This window comes from Rhagoletis pomonella, unplaced genomic scaffold (genome assembly GCF_013731165.1).
Source record: "Rhagoletis pomonella isolate Grant_MI unplaced genomic scaffold, Rhpom_1.0 Rhpom_scaffold_00006, whole genome shotgun sequence".
Taxonomy (NCBI): domain Eukaryota; kingdom Metazoa; phylum Arthropoda; class Insecta; order Diptera; family Tephritidae; genus Rhagoletis; species Rhagoletis pomonella.
The window spans coordinates 7,386,373-7,409,006 of NW_023458560.1; the positions used below are offsets into that span (position 1 = coordinate 7,386,373).

General features: G+C 33.4%; 2 protein-coding genes across 3 annotated transcripts in view; one reads left to right on the forward strand and one right to left on the reverse strand.

Annotated features, from left to right (window-relative positions):
- The first annotated feature begins 25 nt into the window (after positions 1-25).
- Positions 26-1,027, forward strand: LOC118740361 (putative nuclease HARBI1). Its single transcript, XM_036471856.1, has 3 exons — positions 26-233; positions 287-728; positions 797-1,027. The coding sequence occupies exons 1-3, from the start codon at positions 115-117 to the stop codon at positions 947-949; spliced, it is 714 nt and encodes a 237-aa protein (XP_036327749.1). The 5' UTR covers positions 26-114; the 3' UTR covers positions 950-1,027.
- A 293-nt stretch (positions 1,028-1,320) lies between these two features.
- LOC118740362 overlaps positions 1,321-22,634 on the reverse strand; it is a 33,959-nt gene continuing 12,645 nt past the window's right edge. The window contains exons 2-3 of one of the 2 annotated variants that reach the window (XM_036471858.1): positions 2,433-2,622; positions 1,321-2,369 (exon numbers count right to left, since the gene is read on the reverse strand). In XM_036471858.1, the coding sequence (XP_036327751.1) occupies positions 1,914-2,369; positions 2,433-2,573 (597 nt within the window). In that variant the 5' untranslated portion in view covers positions 2,574-2,622 and the 3' untranslated portion in view covers positions 1,321-1,913. Of the gene's footprint in view, positions 2,370-2,432; positions 3,111-22,634 lie in introns of those variants that run through there. The other variant, XM_036471857.1, reaches the window with a different exon arrangement.

Here is a 22,634-nt window from a genome sequence, read left to right on the forward strand (position 1 = left end):
AAAGTGACGATTTGACAGATAATTAAACAGCTGATGATTTTGTGGCGAAAAATTAAAATATACTTTACTTAATGTTTACGAGAGAGTGTTTTTTTTTTTCAAATAAAAAGTAAAATGGACATAAGCGTTGCTTTATTTTACAACGATGAAAATGTTGATCCCAAAACTGATGTGCTGCGCATACGGAAAAGGCTTCGTGATCACTCGAATCCTTTGGAACTTCCAAGCACCAAGTAAGAAAAATTGTAGCGACAATGAATGGCATTTGAATAGTGTTTTTTTGCAGATTCATAAGCTACTTTCGTTTAAATAAGGAAGCATTTGTCTTTTTGCTAAACGAGATGGAGGAACATTTCCAGAAACGTGCGCGAGGAACGGCTGTACCTCCCATATTGAAATTATGTGCAACTCTCAGGTTCCTTGCTGACGGCAGTTATCAAAAGTGCAGTGGAAATGATTTTAATGTTGGACTGGCGCAACCTACAATATCTGTAGTTATTAAGGAGGTTTTAAATATAATTGAGCAGCATATTTGTGGAAAATGGATTACAACCCAAATGACTGAAGAGGAGCAAAACGCGTCAAAAATTACATTCTATTCAAAAAGCGGATTCCCCGGAGTAGTGGGTTGTATCGATGGGACTCACGTTCGCATCATTTCACCAAAAAAAGAAATGCAACATCTTTATCTAAACAGGAAAGGCTACTACAGTTTAAACGTCATGATTGTAAGAAAATGTAAAAAGCAAATAATACTTTAAAAGAAAATGGTCATGACATCTATTTTGATTTCAAGCTTTGCGATTACAAAATGGCTATCCGGTATGTGGATGCTACACACGCGGGCGCAAATCACGATTCCTTTGTTTTTAACGTAAGCGATTTGAAAGAGCATCTGCAGAGAAACATACAAAGTAATTCCTGGATTTTAGGTAAGACTGGTCATTAGTATTTAATACAAAAATAGATTGTTTAAAATATTCCTTAAAGGCGACGCTGGTTACCCTCTACAAACTTTTTTAATGACTCCTTTCTGCATGGCAGAAGCTGGTTCACCACAAGCTCGCTACAATACAATACACTCTAAGGCTCGAAATATTGTAGAACGGACGATTGGAATATTGAAAAGCCGATTTCGTTGTCTTTTATCTGTGCGTGGCTTACATTATTCACCAGCAAAATCTACACAAATTGTGAACGCTTGCTGCGCTTTGCATAATATTTGTCAACACTTTCGCGTGGAACTTTCTTAAGAAATTGCAACCGCTTCAAGTATGGAACTAAGCAATGAAAACCTAAACATTGAAACAGAAGACGAGGATGCCGCCAGAAGAATTCGCAGTAATATTTTGTTATCCATTTAATAGAAATAAAAAACTCTAACTCACATTTAATTATTTGTACTTCATTCATTCTTCTTTTATTTTCAATGGTTAAATAACTTATATTTAATTTTCATTAAATATCACTTCATGTGCTCTTAAAATTAGGTTTTTCAAAATAGTTAATTTAAAAAAATATCACTTCATGTGCTCTTAAAATAAGGTTTTTCAAAATAGTTAATTTAAAAAAATATCACTTCATGTGCTCTTAAAATTAGGTTTTTCAAAATAGTTAATTTAAAAAAAATATCACTTCATGTGGTCTTAAAATTAGAGATTGCAAAACTTATAATTAATATAAAAAAATATTACTTCATGTTGTAAAATTAAATTAAAAAACATTTCAAATTATTAAATTAAAACCCTTTCAATGTTTGTCAAATAAGCATCAGTTCTCCATTCACGACCTGTTCTCGTCTTGCAAATAGCCTCTTAATTTAGCTATTTTTAATTGCTCAACCTCTGCCTTCAACAAATGTAGTTCATGGGCTTCCCTAGCCTGCCTTTCAAACAATTTATATTTTTGTTGCTTTATGTGCAGCAATTTTTTATTAATGTCGTAATTTTTGTACGCCGTCTTTTCAATTCTATATATTTTTTTAGTACCTCTTTTTGCGTTTCTGCTTGCATTTTTAGGAGCTCTAGACGCTCAGTTTCTAAATTGCAGCTTCTGCGGCGATTTTGTACACGCGATGCTGACGAATAGGGCTGATCTTCAATGTTTGCTACCTGGGGCTCATCAACCATGGACGAAGCTGCAACTAAGCCGTCTTCTATTTCTTCGCCATCCATCACCGGTGGTATATTCTCTACCCCGAACGCCCGGCCACTGGATGCAACTTGTTCCCTTATCTGAATAAGTTCCGCAACACTTTCTTCTAGTGGATTTAAAGAAACCTCTTGCGACGGACCACCACCATTTGCAATAATATTGCTGCGATTGTTGGCAAGCTTCCTTTTTAAATTTGCCTTATAGTGTATCCAAACCTACAGGAGAAATAAATTATTGCGCTTTTATTGTATTGGTCTAATTCCATGATTACTACTTACTCGTCCCCACTCGTGCGCAGTTCTTGTTGGTGGTCCTAAACTGTTTAGCTCTATGGCAAATTGCTCCCACAATCCCTTGCTTTTACTTTTGCTGCTTCCAAATTGCGGCTTGCGTCGTCCAGTTTCGGGATGCTTCTCCATCAGCTCAACTAGTTTTTCAAACTGTTGTTTTGTTGTAACTTTGTTTTTTCTACAAATTTGTAAGAAATTCCTGATTAAGATATTGGTTTAAGACAAATTAAAAAAATTTAATTACCCGCTTTCCATTTTCGCTTAAAAATTTGTTCAAAAGAACTGCTAGTAATGAGTTGTCGATTTTCGATACTTTTGTCAACCGAACTAGCACAGGGTGGTAAACGGTAATACCACAAAAAAGTTGTAAGACGATATAAATACAACCAAAAATTTTTTGACAGGTTGAGTTGTTATCGATAATACCAAATTGTAAGTTTTCAACTGAAATGGAGTTGAGTTGTAAACCGTAATAGGGGCATAAATGAAACCTTTTTCAGTTTCAATGAAACTTTATTCAAATGAAATGAAACTTCTTTTTGGATTACATACTTTGAATTAGCTGTTACGTGTTTCTCTGCCTTACGGTCAAGGCATGTTGAATACAGTGTTGCCGTTTCGGTCCAATTGGACCAAAGTTGGTAGTTTCATTTCTTAAATAAGGCTTTGGTAGGTTGGTTGGTTTGTTGTGATTTTCGAAGGGTTTTGGTAACTAGGCAAATCATATAATTTATTCATTTTATAAGGCTTCAAATATCTCTGTTTTCGGGAGTACATGTAAAGGATGATGTGAAAAGGAAAAGAGAAATGGGACATGTCAAAATTATTCTTGAACCGAAGTTGAATGTTTCCGTGATTAGACTGTGCTCTAATCCATAGGGTTTGTTTAAGTTAGAAGAAAATAATTGGACAATTGTTATGCATAATGTGACCAACTAGTTCATAGCTCAAAGAAGTACAGGTTAGGTTGGGTTAGGTTAACGCCGCGAGTCGATTTAAAATTTCGAATGTGGCTAATTTCGATCACTGAGAACTCAGTGTTAGTTCAGAAGAGCGAGCCAAAATGCTTCCATCTTAGCCTCGCGAAGGTGGACAGTCTAAAAGAAAGTATGGAGATGATTCCACTTCATCTTCCCTTTTGATAGCTAAAACAAAAGGTATCAGTTGAAATTCCTAGTCTTACCGAGTGAATATCAATCGTACCATGGCCTGTCAGAACCCCCATCACTAGCTCTTGAGAGGTAACGTGGTATTCGGCGCCTTTAAAGGGTAGCGATGGGTCACTCGTTACTAGCGTTGCAAAAAGTATTTTAAAGTGCCTTATAAAAACGTTTTCTGCAGCGGAAAAACGTCTTATTTTCCTCTTTTATGTCACAAAAGGAGCATCGCTTTCTTTTGCCCATTTTATTAGGTATTTAGTAAAGTATGCGTGTTAGTTTAGCGCCCGCCGACCTCACACTAGGCCCAACCATCCAACAGTGCATCCATTTCCACCTGAAAGACACTGCAGATGTCCGGAATCCTTAGTAATCCCTCCCTACCCAGTCAGCTCTTGAGGGAATATAGGCAGAGGAGAAGCTTCTGGCAGGCATTTCGGAAGCGCTGTAATCTATGTGTTCAGGGCGTTAAGCGCCAGTATAGCTGTGGTTCCTAATGCTCCACCCATTCCTTATTTACAAGTGTCGCTTTCTCTAGCGGGTTCCACCAGACAAGGACTCCGTGAAACAAAATAAGCTTAAATCTGGTTGCATAGAGCTAATGAATTATGTTTTGCCGATAGCTCCCTTACAGCAGTACAAGAAAACCGATGCCTTTTTACTCTTTTCTCAATGTTAGGCTAAGTACCTGAGCCTGTATGAGAGCCGCAGACGAACAACCGCACTCTAGGGAACGGCCACAACGAATATCTTGTACTTACTGGTAAACAAGACCAGTTCCGTTATGCTGGGATTGATTGTTCACCTAGTAACCTGCACCAGGTAAACTTGAGGCAGAAAAAAAGGGTGTACAGAAATCGTCCTTTAACCAAGAGATCCACATAATCTACATAGGAGATCACCCGACATACCACTTGTTCCTGGTCCCCTAGAAGGTCGTTTACAACTGCAACGTAGAGCAGGGGAGGGAGAACACCAATATGCGGAGTGCCCATATTGTCACTGCACTGAGTGCAGGCGCGCCCGCATTCCGCCGCGACAGTTCTGTCACAAAGTAAGCTGTAACTAGATAAGCCTTATTAGGTTGGTTTCAACCCCCAAATTATGAATAGACTTTATATTGCCTCTGGAGTGACATTGCTGAAGGCTCCCCCGATATCGAGGAAGGCCCCTACTGCGTGAAGGCTTCCTCTGACCCCTTTAGCAATGTGTGCAGGGTGGTATCCACCGAGGTTGCAATAAGCATGTTGAGCTCTTGAAAGATAGCCACGGGGAATCGCTTTCTTATGTACAGGTCTATCCATCTCTCGAGCGATTTTAGCGAAAACAAAGAGACTGATAGGCCCTAAATCCCTAGCAGAAACATGAGATCCTTTTCGGTCCTTCGGGATAAACACAACACTGACTACTCTCGAAGCCTTGGGGATGTACCCGGTCCTCACGCAGTTCGCAAGTATGATGCCATCGGTCCCCGGCGACTTTAATGGTTTGAACGAATTTATAGCCCAAGCCATGTGTTGATCGTCCAGAAAATCGTAGAACTACAGGAGCTGAAGTATAAAATATTGCAAAGAAGTACATTTTACTGTACTTCGAAGTACGACCCTGTAGGGAAACCCCGAACTAGTGAACCGAATTTCTAGTTCAGTACTACTTCTTTTTCGCCAAAAACGAACCAGTCCGATAGTAACTAGGCCCGCACCAGTCCAAAAGCAGTGAAATGTGGTACTTTCACTAAACTATTTTATTTCAAATTTTAAAAGCCGGGAAGGTAATCATTATGAGTAAGATAATTTAAATCAGCATTTAATCATTGTTTTATGAATTATTAATGAGTTTTATTTTTTCGCACAAACGGAAATAATTATTATTTGATTTTTATTTTTGGGATTATAAATAATAATTATTTTATGATTTTATCATTAATTTTGAGTTTTATTTTTCCACCTAAAAACAATGATAATTTATAAAATTGAAAAGGCCATACAGACGCAACCTACTGAAATTTTGACCTGAAAAGTTTGGGTTTTATTCCTCTTATAAGGGTGCGGCTGCCTCTCAAAAGGATACGTCGGTAATCACGCTGGTATAGTTTTTGAGTTGCTTAATAATCATTATACTTAGTGATTCCATAAAAAAAGGCCAAGATCCTGAAGGACATTGAGAAAGACAATGCAGTTGCAGAAAAAGAGGCATTTAAAAAAAAAAGTGTCAAAATAATTACCACTTTCTCACTAAATTTATTTAAAAATTCAAGCCACCAGAGATACCTTTTTTTAAGAAAAGAAAAATTAATTTTTTTTTATGCAATCCAGCACAGCTACCTTAATACAGTCAGTCAATAAAGTTTAGGTACAACGATTATTTTACAATACAGCAACTATTTTTTAAATATTTTTATAAAAATATGGTCAATTATACAACAAAATCCCCAAAAATCAGAGTTCCAAACCTTGTGCAAAATTTAAGAAAATTCTGCAAAATTTCTTTAAAATAATTCACTTTCTATTTACGCTCTCTAGAAAAAGTTGAGTTTTCAGTTTTTTAGCCCATTCAATTTTAGTATGAGGAAACAACAACAAAAAATTGCTAAATGTGAATGGTAAGTCCGAGCTACCTCAAACTTGCACTTTGTTATACTAGAATTGAATGGGCTAAAAAACTGCGTACTTAACTTTTTTCTAACGAGTGCAAATTGCAATATTTGGATGGAAATTTGCGGAGTTTTAATTACATTTTATTTAATTTTGCATAAGGTTTGGAACTCTGGTTTTTGGGGCTTTTGGAGTAGAACTAACCATATTTTTGTAAAAAATTAAGGAAAAATAAAATATTTAAAAAATAGTTTCCGGTATTGTAAAAACTTCCCTGTACCTAAACTTTATTGACTGACTGTATATCTTATTTAAGTACGACAAAAACTTTCGAAGTACTTCATATACAAATAAGCTTAAAAAGAACTGAATTTACTTAAAAATCAATATGCTTAAATTTAGACAAGTAGACAAAGTGAACTAATATTTTTACTTTTAAGCAGAACGCACTTTTGTTTTTTACTTACTACTTAAGTTTAATACTACTAATGTGGTTTATAAATTTTTAATAAATGCGTACAAACATTTGTGATGGTATTGTCCTTCCTTCAACCGATCGTAATTAATATAAAAAAGAAATGTTTCGACAAGCCCGATTAGAAATATATATCTAAGGTGACGAATTTATAACAGGTTGGGAGCTACATATAAAAAATGGATGCAGATCGAACTAGATCTCATCTTTCGAATTAGGAACTGGTTTGGAACTAAAGAAAAGGGGATGCAGAACGAACTAGATCTCATCTGTCGAATTTGGAACTGGTTCGGAACTATAGAAAAAGGGATGCAAAACGAACTAGATCTTATCTGTCGAATCTAGAACTGGTTCGGAACTAGAGCCAAAGGGATGCAACGGGGGACAATTGACACTTCCTAGGACATCGCAATGTTAAATTCGCCAGTCGCTAGCATGCAAAAGAGAATTAACGCGTAATGGTCATGGTTCCAAACGCACTAGAACCGAACCAGTTCCGCACTAGTACGTTTCCCTACAGGGGAAGTACAAGAGCTAAAAAAGAAGTGCTGTACTTCCGAAAGAAGTACGGTTGGTCACATTAGTTATGCAAATGCCAAATTTTACATTTCGCTTAAGCGAGTGAGTGAGCAGGGACAGTATTTGTACTTTATTTCCCTCTTCTCCCTTAAGAAAATAATAGTTGACAGCTTTGAATTCGTGTAGCAACAGTAAAAATATGTAATTTTCAATGCTTGACTTTGAGTTCGCGTTTTTTTTTTCATTTTACCCAAAAAGAGCTGCGCATGAAGACAAATTATGGACAAGTAAATTTTATTTGATTTTGTTATAATAAAGTTATAATAAAGTGTTGAACCTACTTACATATGTTACAACATTTAAATCACATTTTCAATGAAAGTCACATTTTAGTAGGCTGAGAGCTATTTCGTACCAATTGTGGTAGGAAAAAAAGTTTGAGTGGCAACACTGTTTGTTTATACATATATATATATTCTTTATATGCATAGCGGTTGAGAAACCAGTTCATAAGTTAGATGTGTTCGATATAAAACTTTTAAATAGAATCATGACAGGTTATACATACGGTAGAACATATCTGAGTAAGTTTAAAAGAGATGTGAGTGACCTATGTACAGTGTGTCGGGTTAAAGAAACAAACGAGCACCTTATTTTCGAGTTCAAGTTTTCAGCCGCCAGACATGCCTTCCAATATTTCAATGAGGTTAATAATCTAAAAGAACTGTTTAATGCATCAAGTTCAATGTACTTCAGAGATTTGATTCTGTTTTTGCATAAGGTAAAGTTAGATAGGGTCCTTTAAACAGTGACATAAGCCAGTATTACTGATAAGTTGATTTGCTTGCAAAAAAAAAAAATATATATATATATATATACGAATAAAATATATAAATGTATACATCTATATGTTTATATATAAGTATTAATCAAAAATAAAAAAACATGAATATAGAAATAAGTAAGAGCAATAGAGGTATGGTCTGTATTAGATAGAAAAAGAAACTGAGGACCAGAAGTTTTTAGCAATAAGAATATGTGAATTGAATAACTGTACGCGTAAGCGCATTTGTAACATGTATAAGTAATTTTTTGTGGATTTACAACTGTATGACCTTTGCTTGGTATGAACAAAATAGTATCAATCGAACTAGTGATAAAACTAATAACACTCTTAAATTCATTTGATGTAATTATTTTTGTTCTGCAATTTTCCTATTGGATAAAAAAATTAGTACATGTATGAAATGTAATGTATAATTTATTAATATAGTTTTAGTTAGATGTTAGGTATAGTTTTTGTATCTTAGATCTATTAGTATATTTAGTTATAAGTACGTGAGTCTTCGACCTTGATCTTCGCGGGACTTCAGCGTGTTGGAGTTTCCAGATGGAAAACCGCTCACTTTAAATACGACAAATCTCAAATTTTCAGTATAACCTGGCATCGTCATGGGTCTCTAAAAGAAGACTTGCCATTTCTATTATTTTGATGCCATCTCTAAACAAAAAAAAATGAGAAACCAGTTTTGATATTTTAAAGACAAAAACGCAATTCACGCAATTCACGCAGCTTCTTGGTGTCTTCCTCTGCTTTTCAATGGCCCAAATTACAAAAGAGTAAAAATTACACGCGCAACAAAATTTACAAATTACACTAGAGTAAAAGAAATGTGTACCTATATACATACCGAGCCCTAACCGCCAAAAAAACGTAAGCGACATTTTTTTATTCTTTTAGGTGCAGAAGTGCTCCTCGAGATGCATTTCTGCATCAAAAGTAAAATTCTGAAAAAATGTCGCTTAAATTCTTTTGGCGATTAGGGCTCGATATGTACCTGAGCAGTGTTTTGCATACTTGGCAGTGCGTGCGCTGCTATACCATTTTTACGTAGAAATCAAAAACCAACAGACTTTTACGTATGTAATGCTGTGCGTGTGTAACAGCTTACACGCGAAGCTCATTTAACAGATTCCTTATGTAACAACTCTCAAGCAATGCCAAGTATGCATAACAGAGCCTTTAGTGTTAGCCAGACATGGTGCAAACGGCTCTTAATAGGTTAAGTTGATTTCCTGTTCCTTAATTTAAAAATGTTTAATACTTAATTTGAATAAAGTTTCATTTAATTTGAAAAAAGTTTCATTTGGTTTGAATAAAGTTTCATTGAATCTGAAAAAAGTTTCATTTAATTTGAATAAAGTTTCATTGAATCCGAAAAAGGTTTCATTTAATTTGAAAAAGGTTTCGCTTCATCTGAAAAAGGTTTCAATTAATTTGAAAAAGGTTGCTTACCCTGAAAAAAGTTTCATTTAAACTGAAAATGCTATATATATATATATATATATATGTATTTGTATGTATATTCTTCCACACGAATAGTGAAATGTGCTGCTCTTCGTAGGGACCGACGATATAAACAAGCATAAATATTTTATATATCAACTGAAAGATAACTTAATTGTCTTTATTGACATCATTAACTTTTGAATCGGTTATGTAGTTTAGAAAATAATCATATTTTAAAGCATCGAAAACCTCTTAACCTCTTATATCTTCTTTACTTTTAAATTGCGCCAAATCATTTTTATATGATTGAAATAAGCTTAAAAAGTGCTTTCGATCTGCATTTTTAGTTTTTCCATAGTTGAACGGTTGGTTATCTAGAAACATACAAAGAAAAATAGCCAAACTTGCCGAAATGTCTCTTCCCAATAGAGATGGGCAAAGCAAGTGATTTTATACGTGACACGTCGAGAGCGTTAGCGGGGTTGAGAGAAAAATCACGTAACTTCCGTGATCGTTCGTGACTAGAATTGTTGCTGTCGTGAGCGTGCGTGAGCTAGATTTTCGTCAATCACATAACTTTCACACATCGAGCCCTAACCGCCAAAAAGATGTAAGCGACATTTTTGTCAAAATTTTTTTTTGATGCAGAAATTTTCCTAGAGCATCCAGATGCATTTCAGCATCAAAATTAAAATTTCGAAACAAATTTCGCTCCCATCTTTTTGAAGATTAGGGCTCGAAATGTGTGTATGTACACTGCCGGCACAAAGTATTGGCACAGCAAATTTTTCACAATATATGCAACAATTTTTATTATAATATTTTTCCCCCAATTTTGTATAAAAATATGGTTCATTCAACAATAAAAAACATAAAAATAGAATTCTAAACTTTGTGCAGAACTCGCGAAGAGTCAGCAATTTTTCATCAAAATTTTCAACTTTTTAATCAGATTTTTAGCATTTTTTTTGAGTATGCAGTTTTGCAGCCCATTAAATTCTAGTAAAAAAATGCAGGTTCGGAGTTAGTCAAAAAGCGCGTTGATTTTTGAGAATTTTTTTTGTAGAAGGTGTTTTGCATTTTTTCCATATAAAGTATTTTCGAAAAAAAAATTTTGTATGGAAGAGACTGCGTGAAAAAAAATTGCCAAAAATCAACGGTAATCCTCGCTACTTAAAACTAGCACTTTATTATGATAAAATTGATTGGGCTACAAATCTGCATACTCTCAAAAATCTGATTAAAAAGTTGAAAATTTTCATGAAAATTTGCTGAATTTTCGCGAGTTTTGCACAAAGTTTAGGAATTATTCTCATTTTCGTTGTTGGTGTTTCCGACAGGGTAGGAGTGTGATGTAATGTGGAACGATTTTCCGTCATCCCTTGTCAGGAATTATATTTTTATGGCTGCGGTTCTTTATACATTCCGGATAAACCCATTTCACAACCAGAATAAACAGAATGCCATTGAAATATACGTTTACATATCATCAGGAACGTTCTAAAGAATAAGTAAACAAAAAAGTTTATTCCAAACGTTCAGAATGAATAAGGAAATGCAGCCTATGTGTTTTGTTGTAGAATGAACCATATTTTTATACGAAATTAGCGTAAAAATATTAGAATGAAAATTGTTGCATATATTGTGAAAAATTTGCTGTGCCGGCAGTGTATGCATATTCTCAACTAAAATAAAATCGTAAATTACTGCTGTTTAAGCTATTTACCGTATTCACTTTTGACGAATTCTAAGGTACAACAGATGAACAGATGCAGGAATACATTAATGCGGAAATACGTGTCAATGGGTGTAGGTTCAGAAGGCGCAGCAGTTGAGCGTAACTGTTGCTAAAAAAATCAGTGATCATTACGCGTCTTGTGAACCGCTTGATGCATAAACTGTCAAATTCAACTCTCAAAGGTGCACACCAACATGTTGTCTCAAATGATCAGAAAAATATTACGCAACTGTTCAGTTGATCAGAAGAACACAACAACACGTTCAGAACGTGCAATCGCAACAGTTACATAGCTGTTGCGCCTTCTGAACGTGCCCAATGTATCGCGTTCGGTGTGGAACAATGTTGCAAGAGTCATCAATGCTGTACTGCTCTTCATGCATCTCACAAAATCTGTAGAAATTTGTGTCCGAAAGTTTAATTTAACTGAGGTGATAGTGGAACGGAACAGTGTCGCTAGAAATACTCTCAACACCCATAAATAAATTGTTTTGGATATAATAGAATCCATTGCGTTTGAAAAAAGTGGTAAGAAGCATTCAACATTACCATACTGCCTAACCTTTATGATTAGTGGCAGATCCATAGTTGTGTACATTCGACGAGTATAATAGCAAAAAGAGTTGAAACTAGGGCTGGGAGTTCTATCCGGATTTGTCGACTATCCTATCCGGATATTTGAATATTCGAATATCTGAATAAGAAATCCGAATAAATACGCGGATATCCGAATACTGTGTTGATATAAATAAGGTAGTTGTTACGAAATTTCTTCACTGCATACATATGTATGTATTTATAAACATAAACAAATAATTCACAATACTAATATTATTATTCAGATATGTGTCTCTAAAGCAGCTATGTAATGTCATTTAGTTTATAAGATACAGTCGATCAAACTTCAACATTTTTACATTGCTCTCATGGGAGTTGGCCTAGAATGACTGACATCTTTATACTATATCTACGAAACTAATACTGAATAGAGTTAAAATCAATAATATAATTTAATATATCGCTCACTTACTTCAATACTGTCATAACTAAGAAATCTAAAAACTCGAGAAAAACAGATTTAAACTTTTAAAATTTACATAAAATCCCATAGTAAAAATTAATACATATTTTGTTCTAGTGAACTACTGGTAATCGGTACAGCTAAAAAAATTTAAAACAAGATAAGCAATTTCTGCATACTTACCTCGATTTTGTATTATTTCCGGTTATGATACTATTGAAGTGAATGAGCGATGTGTATGTCTGATTTTCTCTGCGGAATATGCCCATCGACAGATATCCGGATAACCAAATGAACGAGTATTAACCCGATATCCGTACTAATCGGATTTTATCCGTAAACACGAATAATCCGAATGGATATTCGAATATACCGATAGTCCCAGGCCATTTACAAACGAGGCTGAACCGGGAATTAGCAATACTATGTTAGCAGCCCAGGAGCAATCGGCATAGTTGCTATGAATCCAAATTGTATGCTTTTATGGAGGGTGGTAATGGGCTTGCCAAAAATTAAAATGAAAAATCTGTATTTAATTCACACCAAAAGCTATTTAAGTAAACAGTTTTTGCAGTTTTTTTATTTATGTAGGTAGTTATTTATTTTAATAATTATTTTTGAGCTATAGGCCGTATGTTAAATAAAACAGTAGTTATTTATTGCAACAGGAACTGCTAAACAGAAGATGTTGTGGTAGGCTCCGTTAGTTGGAGTAGAAGCTATCAGAGTCCAATATCCACTTCTTTGAAATCAAATTGTTTGTTTATTTAAAACTATATATATGTTAAGTAGAACATTCATTTACACATATATAGATACCATAGTTCTTAAGTATGTATATACGAGTATTTACTATGTCAGCATTGAACAAGGAAAATATCAAAGCAGAGTTCTGGAAAAAAAGAATTAACGACTCGAACAAACTTAAGAACAACTAGGCACGTAATAAATATATGAATAATAAACAGAAATGCATCGGGCACATTCATGTACATATACGGTGACCAGAATTTTTTAACATTCCAGTAGGGCAAATTCTCCACAATGAAACACACAAAAAAATTTATATTTATTTTAACACATAAATAACAAATAAATTAACAATTCAAAGTTTCTCTAAACAAAAGTCAAACAAGTTAATAGTACACTGCGTTGCATAATCATAAGACCGCCACATATTAATAAGTTTTGACAATTCCTTTTTAAATGATTTAATTGTTATAGTAGGTATTACTTCCAAAACAAATTACTTTTGTTCTTCGTCTTTCGTCAAAGTTCGAATATAATTTTGTATCAACGCTATATCTCGTTCAGCAATATCATTAACATATGGGTATTTCCATACGTCGCATACGTGAAAGTCCTACGTTTCAATGTGATACAAAAAAGGAATACCATTTGTTTTTTTTTAACTTTTTTGGGCCATTGTATAGCACATAATAAGCTCTATACTTAACCGAAAAATGAAAACAATCGAACTGCTTGGTCTGAAATATAACCATTTAAAGAGAGTGTCGTTACGTGACAAAAAATGGAAGTAGATTTTTTCTTTTCTTACAAAATAGCAAAACTCTGCGAATTTTGGATGGCTATTTTCATGAAGCTTATTTCAATATGATTTGGAGCAATTCTAGTTGTTCTTAGAGCTTTCTTAATTAATGCAACTTTTCTCAATTTTCTTTTACAACCCCAAGTGTGAAACGTCACGTGACGTGACGTGAATTTCCATCGTTATATCTTTGTTAATATTGCTTTTAAATGAATTTTTAACGCAAATAAAACATATATTTTATGTAGAATATACTTTATATTTTGACTTCAGTGCCAATTCAGGGTGAATTTGTTGGAAATCTATGACTTATTATGTTTCAACTACATACGCAAAATTCGAACCAAATCGGACCATAAATACAGTTTTTCGAAATATCTCAACCTTGGCGCCACCTAGGAAGACCATTTTACGCAAACATGATTCTACTTACATAGCCAGTATATATTTTAAAAAGCAGATAAATCGGCCCGTAAATAAGTTAGATATAAGACTTTTATTTTTTTTTTGTCGTGGTGGACCTTCCGATGGAAACACCCATATTTAATACTCTTAATCGTCTCTAAGACAACCAACTTCAGGGTTTTTTTTAGTGAATTTAATGCTCTACAAGAATATGCCTAGAAAAAAAGATTATAAATTTTTTATAACGTTGTTTAACGGTTATAACGTTTTCAATGAAAACAAATTTGTTTACATGTTATTTACATACAAAATTTCAAATGCCCACCGAAACCTTTTAAAATTGAAATAAAAATGTTTCCAAATGAGAGAATTTCCTTCTCAGTAAATAGGTCATTTTAAGGCCATAAATTTGCTAGGTTAGTTATTTTCGATCACCCTAATATTTCGATCACCTATATATCCAAGAATTAATCGTTTACAGTAATAAGAATAAGTGGCGAAATTTCCGGGAAACGCTCTCAAAATTTAGTACCGCGAACTACGTAATTGGGGGGCCGTGGGAAAGCCTTATTAAATGTTATTGATTAAGGCTAAAAGGAGTTTACACTGTTCAACTCATTCTCGTTAGAATACAATTTTAAGTTTATAATAGATTTTTAAGTTGTGTCAATCACAGACATCTATGAAACAGCTTTTTGTTAAGATGAAAGAGAACAGAGTTATCCATATGAAGAGAAAAAATTTACTCGGCAATATAAAGAAATATGAGTATTTAGTAAGCCGGGAAGGCATAGGTTCGAATCCCACTGCCAGGAACAATTTTTATACCTTTCATGAGCATGAAATGGTATTATAACTTTGGTCCGATGTTTGTAAGTACCAGAACAAAAAGAGATAGACCCATTAAAATGTATACTTTTATGATCAGAACGTCGAGCTGAGTTGATTTAGCCATGTCCGTCTGTCCGTCTGTCCGTCTGTCCGTCTGTCCGTCTGTCCGTCTGTCTGTCTGTTTGTATGCAATCTAGTCTCTCAGTTTTCGAGATATCCGGATCAAATTTGGTAGGTGGGTGTATTTTTATAATGTATTAATCATTTGTCGGAACCGGAAGAATCGGACCACTATAACATATAGCTCCCATACAACTGATTGTTCAGATATGAGATTTTTCGTTATAACTTCTCCATTTATGCAGCTACGAACATGAAATTTTGCAGCCCTTGCACCCATTATCAACAGAATTCTTACAGTGAAAATTACAAAGATCGGGTCACTATAACCTATAGCTCCCATACAACTGATTGTTCAGATATAAAATTTTTCGTTATATCTCTTCCATTTATATAGCTGGGAACAGGAAATTCCGCACAGTTTTCAATAATTATCAACAGAAAACTTACAGTGAAAATTAAAAAGATCGGATAACTAAAACCTATAGCTCCCATACAACTGATTGTTCAGATATGAGATTTTTCGTTGTAATTCATCCATTTATGTAGCTAGGACCATGAAATTTCGCGCTGTTTTCACTCATTATCAGCAGAAGACTTACAGTGAAAATAACGAAGATCGGGTCACTATAACCTGCAGCCCCCATACAACTGATTGTTCAGATATGAGGTCTTTTATCATATCTCCTCCATTTATGCAGTTAGGAACATGAAATTTCGCACCATTTTCACTCATTAACAGAATACTTACAGTGAAAATAACAAGGATCGGGTGACTACAACATATATCTTCCATACATCTGATTGTTCAGATATGGGATTTTACTGTAAAACTCCTTTATTTGAACAGCTAAAACCGATAAATTTCGTAAGATATTTTATAAATAATAATACAAAGTCTACTGAGAAAATCGTCAAAATCTATGCTGTATAAGCTTTATCTCCTATAGCACTGATTGTTCAGATACCAGTTTTTGCGATATATCTCCTTTATGTAGGAAACTAAACCCAATAAATTGTGTTACCGGTTTACATACCGATCACATAGCAGTGAAAATCACTTAGATTGGTGCCATATAAAGTATATCTTCCATACCTCTGATTGTTTAGATGCGATTTTTTATATAAGTATGTAACTCCTCTATCGATGTATCAAAATCAGTAATCTGTCAAACTAAAATTTGCAGATGTTCATGAAAGGTATGAAGCCTTCGGCATAGCCGAAGACAGCGCTGCTCACTTGTTTTACGTATTTTTTTGTTCTTTTAAAAATCATTATTTAGAATTTGTTCACGTAATTGTAGTTGTTGTGGCCTTTTAAAGTAAAACTAAATTCCAAAAAATTTGATTTACTTGAAATGATTATGAGAAATACCATTAAAATAAATAAAATAAAGTTTAATAAAATAAAATAAAAGAATGTTTATATTAAAAAATATCACCGAACCGGACCGAACCTGGGTGCTACTGCGTTTACTACTTCAACAGCAAAATAAAACTTAGAGCCTTATTTTACTATTTTAAAATAACGTTTTCCTAATTTTAAAGTTAAAACTCTGTTTTTGCCATAAAATGCGTTTTAAGTTGACTATGAAAGAGTTAAAATGGTGATAACTATAAAACGCAATTTTAATAATTAAAACCTTTTTCTAACTTCTCTATGACTACGGGCCACTGTAGTAGAATAAAGTACAAGTTTCAAATGGCTAAAAATTACGGTTGATTTTAAAGAATTTTTTTTGTCCCATTTGCTTCCATATAACGAATACACACAATTTATTTTTATATGGAAGAAAACCGAAACATCCTTGACAAAAAAAAATCCCAAAAATCAATCGTAATTTTTTCCATTTAAAACTTGTACTAAAATTCAATGGGCTACAAAACTGCATACTCAGAATCTTTCTAGGAAATCGAATTAAAAAAGTTAGAAATTTGTACGAAAGGTTGTTTTTAATTTTTTTTTTTAAATATTGCACAAAGTTGTAAACTTGGATTTACACGGATTTTGTTAAAGAACTAACTATATTTTTATATAAAAAATAACCAAAATTAAATAACAACAAAAATAATATGTTAAAACTTATCAAAATGAGGTGCGGCTATAATTATTTCGACCAATGTACATACATACATATGTACATTGTTCACCTAATTTAAAATATCAATTAACATTAAACGGAAGACTCAATTGTTTGAATGAACAATAAATTATTTTCACTAGGATCAAATTTGTCAATTCATTTTGATGTGCTATTACATCTAATTAAGTAGCCACTAAAAGAGCGAAGTTTTATTCACGCGAATATTTTTGTTATACAATATCAAATAGATGTATGCTGGCGCAAAATTGTTCATAATGTTTTCTGTACATAGTATAGTAGTATCTATGTCCATATTTTATTAGTATTTAGTGGATGTTCAACGCATTTTGAAATACATATAAAACCAGATCGATTACACAGGAAATTTATATTTTGCTGTTATATAAACTTTTGCTCAGCTTCTAGACAAAAATTAGTTGAATACATCATTTCATTTTAAAGTTATAAGCCTGAAAATTACACTGGCTTCATTAAAAAATTTTAATTTACTGGACTTTAATCAGGGGCCAACGCAGACATTTTTTTCGGGTGGGGGTTTTAAAAAAATTTATTTTTTTTCCATTTAATCAGTTCCAATATGTATATATTTTCATTTATTTAATAAATTCGAGTGATTACATATATATGCATGAAAAAACTAGAAATGGGCCATTCCAGCGAAGACGACACACCCCAAGTAAAATATTACATAAATTGTGTTTAAATCTCTAAAAACAGTAAAGCAGGTAGAATGAATCTTTAGAAATAGATCTTTATCCATCTATTTTTCACTATTTTCTTTATTTTATTGTTATAAATGCATATATAATGTACCGTAATATGTTTGCATCAAGTTTTCTAGGCATTCTTCATATACTAAAGGTGGCGATGCAAAAAATAAATATCCAAAAAGAAAGAACAATTCATGAGCCCTACAATGGTGGTAAGCTATTTATTAGAAAAACACATTTATGGTGAGAAGTTATAAGCGTTCAAAGAATTCTTATTGGATGTCCCACCCGCCACAGCAAAATATGTATTTTTTAACGTAACATACAAATTCTTAAGTTTCGCATTTTTTAAATGAGGTCCCCCTATTAATCTTACTTCTTACTAATATTATAAATGTGAAAGTTTTTATGTTTGGATGTTTGGGAAATCATCACGCGGAAACGACTGAACGGATGCGCATGAAATTTTGTACGCAGATAGCTTGTGGGCCAGATTGGTTAATAGGCTATCCTTTTTTTAGAGTTGCTACCCGTTAAAAAGTTTAAGGAAATTAATACGCGGAAACAACTGAACGGATTTGCATGAAGTTTTGCACACGGATAGCTTATGACCTAGGTTGGAAAGTAGGCTACTTTTTTTTAAGAGTTGCCTCCTGTTAGAAATGTTCAATATAATTAATACGCGGAAATGAGTGAACTGATTTGCATGGAAGTTTTCACACAGATATGTAGCTTATCAGCTAGGTTGGAAAATAGGCTACCTTTTTTAAGAGTTGCCACCTGCTAAAAAAGTTTAATTAGATTAATACGCGGAAAGGTCTGAACGGATTTGCATACAGTGGAAAAAAGGCCAACTTTTTGGAAGAGTTGCCACCTGTCAAACAAGTTTAATTATATTAATACGTGGAAACGACTGAACAGATTTGCATGAAATTTCGCACAGAGATAGCTTATGACCTACATACGTTGGAAAATAGGCTACTATTTTAAGAGTTGCCACCTATTAGAAAAGTTTAATTAAATTAATACGCGGAAATGACCTGATTTGCTACTTTTTTAAGAATTGACACCTGTTTGAAAACTAAAATTTTCTAACAGATGGTTTATGACCTGGATTGAAAAATAGGCTACTTCCTTAACCGGTTTCCCGATCAGAACAAAATTTGGTACACTTACTACGGATTTCGCAAGGATGATCTTAGACTGAAAGTAAGTCCGATAACTCAAGGCCCCTCCCACACAAACTGGAATTTTCATATAACATACATATGAAGTATTTGTGGGAGAGAACTGGAACTTGGTATAGAGATATGTATGTGCAATCAATGTTGGCATTAATCGATTGATGTTTTAATCAATTAGTTAATTCGATAAAATTCAATCTGATTATAGTTAATCATGATTAATTTTAATCTGACTAAACAGTTAATCGTATCCGCGATTAAAAAAATGGCTAAGTTGGGTTTCCTCATCAATCTGAGCAATTTGGTGTGCAATTTCATTAAGATCTATACCGACAAACGTTTTAAAAACTAGGTGTGTAAAAGTTCCCAGTTTATAACATAACAATAATTATAAATTTTTTGTATTATGTGCTTTTTATAAGCGTAAAATACAAAATAATAATTATAACTGGTGTTTGGTTTCAAATTCGGACTAATTAGACAACTTAATCAGATTTTATTTTTAATTGGATTAACGATTATTAGGTAAAATTAATTAATCGTAATCGCAGCCAGCGATGAAAAAGGTGGTGTGGCAACTCCCATGCAAATTGATTTTTCTATGCTGCATATCTCTGGAGGTGTTTATTGCAGAGGACTGGAACTTGGCACCGAGATGTGTATACAAAATTAATTCCATACTCCCGAGCTACATATCCCGAGCTACATACCGAGTAAATTTTTGGTCGGAATATTTTTTTTTCAAGGTGCTGGCATATGTTCCAAATATGGACCAAATCGGTGCAGCCGATTAGTAGTTTAGTGAAATACATTGTACAGAGAACTGTATGAAATTGTAAAGCTTGACGTCTCAGATTTCTTAATTTTTTGGCAGCAACAACAAAAAGTTTTGATTTTTTTAGCGAAAAACCTTCCACACAGAAGTTCCAAAAAACTGTGATTGGTTATGCTTGAACACACTTAATTGAATGTCAATAAAATTAAGTTTGTGGTTATATCAAGGCGAAATTATGCGAACAGTCCGTTGCTAACTCTAAATATAAACAATGACGCACTGGAAAAAGTTAATACATTAAAATGCCTAGGAATAATGATCGAAAATAAACTAAAACAAAGAAAAACGGATTCTATATTTTCAATTAGAGCTCTAGCAATATGTACATTTGTGAAAACTGCATTTAATTCCAAACATTAGTCTTTGCGTGATGCGCTTACAAACATACGGACAGACAGACCAAAATTATAAAAATTTTAGATTTGGCTTCTGTTGATCTAATAAACCCCCTATAAATTATTCTTTAACATTTATTATGTACAGATATCGGACTTTTGCAATTTTATTATTCTCAAATACCTTCGTTTGATACCCATGTGGCAACATTTAGGTTATCTTATAAATTTAACAGAATTAAAGTTTTCAAATAAGTGGCAACCCGCTTCAAAAATATTTTCAAAAGTAAGTTTCCTAATCCTCTTTAGTTTAATGTCCGTATTGTAATATTTCATTTATTTTACTAATTTAAATGAATACCACTTTTCAAGCAGCTGGCAAATCCCCTAAAAATATTTTCAGCATTAAAATTTTCTAGCCTCTTTAGTTTGATGCCAATATTGCAATATTTAATTTATGCTATCAATTAAATTAAAAATTAAATCAAAGTTTTCAAATAGGTGGCAACCTTCCACAAAAATATTTTCAGCTGTAACCCTTTGCAAACCTCTTTTGACAGCCATGTTGCAGTATTTACTTTACCGTATCAATTGACCTAAACTGAAATTTTAAACACAGGTTGCAACTCTCTAGCTTTTTTCTTCTATATTGTAAGTTAGATCTCTAGCGATAAATCGGTGAAAACTGCATTCACTTCCATGGTTTAGAGTAATACGCGTACAAATATACAGACAGACAGAGAGTCAAAAATTCTAAAAATTTTATATTTGGCTTCTGTAGCTCTAATAAAAGCCCACCATATTAATTTTTCTTTAATATCTATAAGACACAGATATCGGCCTGTTACAATTTTATTATAAGTATAGATATAGATTTTATTTATTTTATCAATTTAATACAATACAATTTTTCAAACAGGTGCCAACCCTCCCTAAAAATATTTTTGGCAGTAAAATTTCCTAGGCCTCTTCAGTTTGATACCCATATTGCAATATTCAATTTATCTTATAAATTAAATTAAATTAAAATTTTCAAACAGGTGGCAACTCTAAAAAATATTTTTGACTGTAAGCCTTCTTAAACCTCTCTGTTTTGACGCCCATATTGCAATATTCGCCTTTTCTTATCAATTTACTTAAACTGCAATTTTCAAACAGGTGGCAACTCTCTATTTTTTTTCTTTCTGTATTTTAGTTAGACCTCTAGCAATACATCGGTGAAAACTGCATTCAAATCCATGCATTCGTTTTCGAGTGATGCGCGTGCAAACATACATACAGACAGACAGACAAAAATTCTAAAAATGTTTGATTTGACTTCTTGTGCTCAAATAAAGACCCCCCACATTAATTTTTCTTTAATATATATAATGTACAGACATCGACCTGTTACAATTTTATTATATGTATAGATTTCTTGTTTTAAATAAAAGTTTAAAAAAATAAAAGTTGTGTTTGCTTTTGATGCTTTTTCATACTTTTTCTGCTTGGCAACTGATACTTTTTTTTCAAGCTCACGGCAACGCTGATTGTAATTCATAGAAAATATCTTGTAATTAATTAATTCGACAAAATTAGGCCAGATAAATCTGAAATAAAATATGTTGGCAGGGCTAAAAACGTTGGCATCATATTTGACAACGCATTGACATGGAATGAACACATCCTTAGCACAGTAGGTAAAGTATATGGAATGCTTCGTACACTCTGGTTAGTACAGTATTTCACTCCATTAAATATAAGACTACTATGTATTAGTTAAAGCGTACTTAATACCTTCTTCTTCTTCTTCTTTATGGATATGAAATTTATGTATGAAACTGTGACTGTGTATGTAAGAAAAAGTTAAATGTTGTCTATACTAGACTCCTGCGCAATTCCATTTAAACGGCCCAACAAGACATCCGATCGCCGCGCAAATACTTTCCATCCCCTACTTTCATCGTTCGGGTCAATTGCGAGTAAGCATAAACCAGTTTCAGCAAGCGTACGTAAACTACCGATCAATAGCAACACGCGTAGAGTATTTACTTTGCCTTCCGCAACTACTGCGAGTAAAAGGTATTTGACAGTAGAGTACTCTACTGGTAGTACTTGAGTATTTTCGAAGAAAACATACATTTGTGGCAAGAATGATAGAAGAATTTTCTGGATCGCGCATTTGTGGTATCTGAAAAAAACTAAGGTCAGGAATGTAGTGGAACTATGAAGATAGCGACGAGCAAAACGTACTTTCAACTAAAATGCTGATATACATACCTAAGTACATATGTATGTATGTGCATAGATACGTATGTGCATAGATACGTATGTGCATAGATA

Coding starts and splice junctions, on each gene's coding strand:
- LOC118740361 (XM_036471856.1), top strand. CDS start 115: ATGGACATAAGCGTTGCTTTATTTTACAACGATGAAAATGTTGATCCC. Junction 234..286: donor TTGGAACTTCCAAGCACCAA/GTAAGAAAAATT, acceptor GTTTTTTTGCAG/ATTCATAAGCTACTTTCGTT. Junction 729..796: donor ACAGTTTAAACGTCATGATT/GTAAGAAAATGT, acceptor TTTGATTTCAAG/CTTTGCGATTACAAAATGGC.